The following is a 7114-nucleotide window of genomic DNA, read 5'->3' on the forward strand; positions in this document are numbered from 1 at the left end:
CTATTTTCCTTAGTAAATAAACCAGAATTTTACCTTTTTAACTTCCTCATCTTATCATGATGTCGATAGTTTCTAAGAGGTTATACTGAAGCTTAAATCCACAAAGGTACTGAGACACCATTGAAGCAAGTGGAATCAGACACCTCAATGCTTTTGTCAATGGGACCATTTGACCACGCTGGGAATCTGGAGACACATAATCAACCACACCAATTTAAATACACATCTGTTATAACTAAATCATTTTTCCTATGTCTACCAGTGGGATGCCAATGCTACAAATACGAGTCCACTTCTGCCTGTCTCTGTGGTCCTCGTTAAAGTCCTGGCCATAGTTTTCAATGCTCAGCATCAGTAACTGTCCTGGAGGCAGCTGTGTGATGACGTGTAGGTTTAAGTGATGCTAAAACTCCCACATATCCAAAGGTTCCTCTCAGGGATCAAAAACTTTTAAAAGCCCATTTGAACCTTTTGCTACCACTTACTACAGCTCGGTTTTCTTGGGCAGTTTCCACGTAGCCTGATTTCTGGTCTTAGCCCAGATGCATCATTCCGTTCAGGTACTTAATTATGAGCTTTACTGTAGCCCTTTATCTTGAATTTCCTTTCTTTAAAGTAGGGAGGATGCATGGTTTTTTTCAGGAAGATGAAAGGATCAGTCTTCAGCAGTGAGCTCACTCCTCCAGAGCTCTCCACAACTGCAAGGTATTGTTATTAATTTGAGTTTAGGTTTAGGCATAGGTCATAGGAATACCTTCAGACTTTGTGAGTATGTTTTGCAAGAGACAAGCCCAGCCAAATTTCTGTTCCAGTACAAAAAAGAGAAAACCAGTAAGTAAAACTAGAGAGGTAATATGTGGTAAATAAGATTACTCATTAAAAAGATAACTGTGTAGTAAATTATTATAGCAGAAAAATAAAAACATACCAATTAAGGGAGAATAGCTGTCTATAACAATAACAGAAAATATTTTAAGTGCTTCAACTGAGCATTTCAAATGGGGTCTCAGCTTTCCAAAGCTGCTTTCCATCACAGTCAGCAACGTTTGCTGTTTGTGATTCCTCAGTTTCTCACCGTTTTCCATTTCACATGCAATTCAGCAGATGTTAATTAACACCTGCGATAGCTGATATATAACTTAGAGGCATTTTCATATCTACTGTTGGCCAGTTGAGAACTGAGCCAGGAACAATCCATAGCTTCCCAGCCTTGCAGAAAGAATGAAACTACCTTTAGATGCCCAGTGTAATGTGCAGTCATTGGTTTGTCTCTTCCTGAAGAGAATGCCAGTACAAAATGCTGTCCTTGTATGTTCTCTACCTCTGCCCATCTCATAAATTCTACTTCTCGAGCTGCTTTAGGGTCCAGCAAGGAGGTTGCTATAGCACTGGTATGCCAAGAAAAGAACCCCAAAATAGAGTAGCCAGAAAATACTTTTTTTCTCCTCTTCCCGTTCCTCACAGAGTTCTGAGCTACAGCATTTCTAGGAAGTACTGCTGGCAGAATTTCTCTTTTAAGTTTACACTGTGTTGCTTGTCCCAAACCCAGTGATGTTAAACAGGACAGGTAAACCATCTCTGATTTTTTGGAAACTTCTGTCACTGCAAGTGCATGCAAAGATAAACACAACCAAGGATGTGCAGACTACGAGGCTCCTTCTGTTTCTCAGGTAGTTGAATTTCCAGAGTCAAGACTAAGGCTCAGTTCTGCTCCTGTTCATAAAACAGAAAGGGAATGTGCCCAGAAGCACATGCAGAAATGGATCTATTAGAACTTTTTCCTTGGCCACTGAAGTGGTGCCCACTCTCCTGTCACTGAACAGTTCTAGTGCGATCAATGGACAGTTTATCTCAAATATTTACAGGCTGAGGATAAAACAAAGATCTGGAAAGCAAAATGGACTGAAGTCTGCAGGGAAAAGAAAAAAAGAAGCGAGACACCAAAGTTTAAGGATGCACAGTACCTCTAATTTTTCATTTCAACAGACATACATAGGTATGGTTCTTATTTTCAGGAATGCAAAGGATCACGCTTTGTATTTCTTTAGTGTAAAAGCAGCTACCACGATAAATGATAACTTCAGATCAGGGGAAAGACCTGAGGTATTCCAAACAAGCAGCAGCAGATTCATGGCACATAAAGGCTTGCATCTGAGAATCAAGCCTACTTCACACATCCCAAAACAACTGATAGCCTGGTAACTAATAATACCCCGAAAAAACCTTTCTAACTCATTTTTACTCACATGAAACACGGCATCTCGATCTGATGAGGATTACTCACCAGAGTAAATTTTTCATTTAAAATCATGCCTTACAGCTATCATGGAAAGCTGTTTTCTATCCCCCAAACACGTATTACCTGATGTTATATTGCTTTATCTAGATAAAATGAGCAGTAAATCAAATTCGTAAGCTGCAGTTACTAATCAACATGCTTTAGCTGAAGACTACATCCAAATATTGTTTCTCAGAGCTACTTGTGAATTTCAGACGCATCATTAAGGATGAAACAGTTAAAGAGAAACTAGTTCACTACTCCTGGTGTCTATAAAATTGAGCAACTTTATCCCTTTTGTTTTATTCTGAAATGAAAAAATCACAGCCAGCAAGTCTCCCATCTTATTTACAATAAATTAGTGATGAAGGGGAAAAATTTGTTTTTCAAAATGGTGTAATTATATGGTCTCAAATATCATTCTATAACCAAACCTCTCTCACCTCAGCTTTTAAAAGGCATCTTAGAAAATACCAGGTTTGGGTTTCTTTCTTTTGCCTTACCAGATAGGATCCCAAAAGGCAGCAAAATGAACTTCCAGTTGTACCCACACTCGAAACAGCTTTTCTTCCAGGCGTTTGAACAAGCTAAATTAAACATGGGCCTTAAGGTGAAGCATCCAGCTGCACCAGCCAGGCCAAGGATGGGAGTTCTGTCCTTCAGATTTTAGCCCTTGTATGAGGTTACCTCGTTAATGGACAAGAGGCTTGGTATTTCAAATATAAAATTATCATTCAGTGAAAACAGAACTAAAACTGTGAAGTCCCCCTCTCTATTTTTTCAGTTCAATTTAAGTCTTACCCTGACCTGACGTCTGAGGTTAAAACTCTTGAGGCTTTCAAGGCATTTACTCCAGTGTTTCCAATTTAGGATAATTTTCTGCAGGTGCTCCCTATAATCTTTGTTGAGGTCCAGACTGACCAGCCTACAATAGCAGGGAATGATTCACCAGACAGCTACTCAGAGATTTATTTTTAGTTTTGGCGAGAGCAAGAATAAGCAGGCATATATTTTGCAAGTTTATTTGAAAAGTTCACTCTATTTACTAAATATTTATTTTTGCCCCAAACCTGCAATCCTTAGCAGTATTTGGAATAATATTAAGAAAATCACACTACAACTGACACAGCTGAGGTGGAACCTCAGCTGCTTATTTCAATTTATTTTGTCAGTAACTCACTGCTGGCTTTTAAAAAACAAACAGCAACCGCTTTCTCAGCCACCCCACTTCCTAAACCTACTTTCTGATACATTATCTTTATAAAGGAGAAGAGGAAAATACCTATATTAAGAATGACGACAGCCTTTTAATAATTCAACGCGCAGAAATGCACTACTGTTACAACTGAGCAAATATTCTCCAATGCAAAAGAAAACTTGACAATTGTTCACTTCAAGGGTCAAAAAATCCAGATACTCTATAAAATGCCGTCTTTTTCTCTACATCAGCTTAATTCATTTCTGTGCATATAGATGATTTAAAGCTTTATCTGGTGCTCAGACTGAGAAACAAGGTGCCTATTTGTGCCCTGCAAGTTGGTTATGGCAAAGGGAGGTTCTCCCTCCTGGCCGTGGTACAGAGGCCAGCACCAACCTCAAGGTATGGCTGCGTGGCCCTTGCACAGAGGGCGGGGAAAGTGAGACAAGCCAGGCAGCCCGTTTTCTCATGGATCTAGTTTTTCAGTGGCTGCTATCGAATTCATTGAAGCAAGGATTTGACTGAGCAGGAAGATAGAATTACGTCTCCTTCCCACAGCTCAAGGTCAGGATAAAGATGGAGGATGGCTGTGAGCGAGTAATTTTATGTGCATTTATTGACTTTATGTTCTGACCAAATTTCCAGGCTGAAAGCACCATTCACAGGGATTAGGACACGGCTAATATTTAGTCACACATTAACCAGCATTGATACCGGATCTTAACAGCAGCCATCTGAACAGTGTACCCGGCTTCTTCACTAATAAACCCTGAATTCATAGGTATCTTGTGCCTAGGTCAAGGCTTGCAACTAATAACCCTGAGACAAAGAGGTTTGCTCTTTGTCTTTCCAAAGAGCAAACAGAGGTTCAGTGTAAAAAGAGGTAGCTTGGAGGTACTAAAGGGAGGAAACTGTATTTTCACAACAGTGTCAGGATTAAAAATGCAGGGAAGCATCTGCATGAGATGTATAAAAGACCCGCCTGCAGGGCCAGGCCTCTGGACCCTTCTGAGGCTCTGACCCTCACAGGGCCCAGCTCAACCAGACATAGGAGTAAGAAACGCACCAGAGCAATATCTGCTTACTTGTTCTTCCATTTTGGACACACATATACAAAAAAAGGTTCTCTGGGCCCTAAAACACATGAATACAAGCAGAACTTATTTTGCCTGTAATAAATATGACTGTATTGCCTTCCAAAGGCAGCATGACGACCCTGGCAGCTAAGCCACCCCTTTCTGCCACCTTTCCCTCCACCCTGGGCTGACTGTAGCTGAAGCACAGTTCTTCATCCACCTCTCCGTTCCCAGCTTCAAAACTTTCCTCCTTCTCTCTCACACCCCTTTGTCTGAGACTGGGATTGCTCCAACTGCTTCTTCTCAACAGAAGGATTTCAGATGCCCTTTGACTGAAGACGCTCCACATAAGAAAAGCATCTCCGAGGAGAAATGTTTAAGAGCTCCCCCCACAAACCCCCAGCTTGTTGCTTGGTCAGCATGTAGTCAGGAACATAAACATGCAGTCCCCAAACCAGTACCTTGCAGTTTTACTAAATGAAATAAAAAAAAACACCATACATCTCCTCATTGGGTGGAAAAGAGCTTTTATGGACATAGATTTGATGCTACAGTCCCTTTGTCCTTGTGTTCCAGAGTCTGAAGGAGCAGGTGAGTGAAGGACCAGGAGGTACTGAAGCCAGCCAGGTTATCCGAGTTTATCGCACAGGAGCTTTCAAAGTTCATTATCTGTTATTACAGGGATTGAAGCATGGGGCACTTGCCTGGCATCTGCGGCATCGTTTCAGTGATTGTCAGTGGCTACTTTAATCTGTATTTTCACCTGGAACCCAGCTTTTAGCTCGTGTTTCCTTTCAGGTCACTTTTTATTTTTAATTGACCTTAAATCATTAGTTACAACCAAACAAAATCATAACTGTGTAATACTCGACTGCTAGGAAATAATTTTCAGTCCCTGCCGCTATGTAGTATCTTATCTTACATTCAGAAAAAGTCTAAAACCATTTTAACAATAGAAAGTATATTGCAAATGCATTTAAAATAAATAAATCATTTGTTGCTACATCCCCTACTATCAAGAAATGTGTAATTGCCAACTGGTTTTAGCCGCGTTTGCTCTGTAAGGCACAACACCAGGAAAAATCTTGCTTATAGCTCACTTTATCCAAAAAATCCAGGAGTTGTTAGAGGGAGCAGAGAGCCGCCCAAGGTAAAGCGCATTATCCTGCTGGCAAAAGAAATCCTGGGGATCTTTAACCTTGCTTCACAAGCCTTGGACACAATGGAAAGGACATTTCCAGTGGTGCCCAAGCCTATTCCCACAAGGGGGGTACAGCCCTGCCTGTGCTCTCCAGGGCTGGCCTCCTCTCCCAAAAAGAGTATTTACATTTTATCACACAACTTCTTCATCGGAGCTTCACGGTGCCAGTTATCACCAATTATGCAAAAACCATGTGTTCCCTGGGTAAACAGTGTGAATTGCCACATGACAACCGGCCTCCCCCTGTCACAGAACCAGGGGACACCAGCCGGCGAAACACCTGCTTATCGCTACATCAAGAGGGGGAAAACCAGCACAGTCCTGCCTTTTGCATATTTAAATGCGACGTGATGTGGGGCACGGGCCGATGCAGGCGCCTGCCCCTCACCATACCCCCCTTCTGACCCCCGGCAGGGGAAGGAGGGTGGCTGCATGGTGGGGCAGCAGGTACAGCACCGCTGAAGATCCTCAGCCCCAAAATTAGAGAAGAGCACTTTGTTTCCCCCCTTCCTTGGAGAAGGCAGCGCGTGAGAGGAAAGCAGCACAGCCCCTGCTCGGCCGCAGAGCCGGGGGGAGCTGGGTGATGGGTCTGAGAAGTCGCCACGTTGGCTCCCAGGGAGGGCTGGGGGGGAAGGTGGAGAGAAGCCCAGCGCTGGCCCTGGGATAGCACCTTTTGAGTCCGCTCACCACAGCGCAGGGAGTGTGGGGGGGTCTTTATTGGTGTGATTTCGTTAAGACAATCGCATCGTCCCGTCAGCAAAGGGTTTGGCCTTGGCAGTGTTCGTGTCACGCAGCACAGGAGTCCCTGCTCTGGCGGAGGTGCCGGGCTCCCCGCAGTGTCCAACCACCACCTCCATGTCGTCCATAGGGCCAAACCGATGCCAACCCCGGCCGGGGGGCTGCAGCCGGCTCCGGGCCACCTGTCCTTTCTGCCGGTGCTCTGGCCCACCCGTCCTCGCAGGGCCACGGCTCCGGTTGCCAAGCCCTCCCGGGCTACTCGCCCCCTTGGGCGGCATGGCCGCAGGCACCGCCGCCGTCGAAGGCCTCGGGGCTGTCGGTCAGCAGGGAGGTGCGCACCTTCCTCCTCTCCTTGAAGCGGCCCGAGTGGGAGATGCGGAGGCCCCGGCGGTTACTGCCGCCCGCCCCGGCGGCCTCGCCGCCGCCGAAGGGGGGGGGTTGCTCCTCCCGGCCGCCGGTGCTGGGGGAGGCGGCGGGGGCCGCCTCGGTGGTGGTGGCGGCGGGGGGCGGCGGGGCGGTCGCCGCTGCTTCCTTGTGCTTCTTCTTGCCGGTCAGCGATTTCCACCAGGGCCCCGCCGAGCTGCCCTTCACGCCGGCGTGGGGGGCGGCGGTGGCGGCCGCGC

General features: G+C 45.3%; 1 protein-coding gene across 1 annotated transcript; it reads right to left on the reverse strand.

Annotated features, from left to right (window-relative positions):
- Window positions 1-4096: 4096 nt before the first annotated feature.
- PRR15 (proline rich 15) lies at window positions 4097-7112 on the reverse strand (the record flags this gene model as incomplete). Its single annotated transcript, XM_014937631.1, has 1 exon — window positions 4097-7112. A coding segment is annotated over one exon (366 nt), but the record flags the coding sequence as incomplete, so codon positions are not given.
- Between the last annotated feature and the right edge of the window lie 2 nt (window positions 7113-7114).

The sequence above is a fragment of the Calidris pugnax genome, unplaced genomic scaffold (genome assembly GCF_001431845.1).
Source record: "Calidris pugnax isolate Ruff unplaced genomic scaffold, ASM143184v1 scaffold11, whole genome shotgun sequence".
Lineage (NCBI taxonomy): Eukaryota > Metazoa > Chordata > Aves > Charadriiformes > Scolopacidae > Calidris > Calidris pugnax.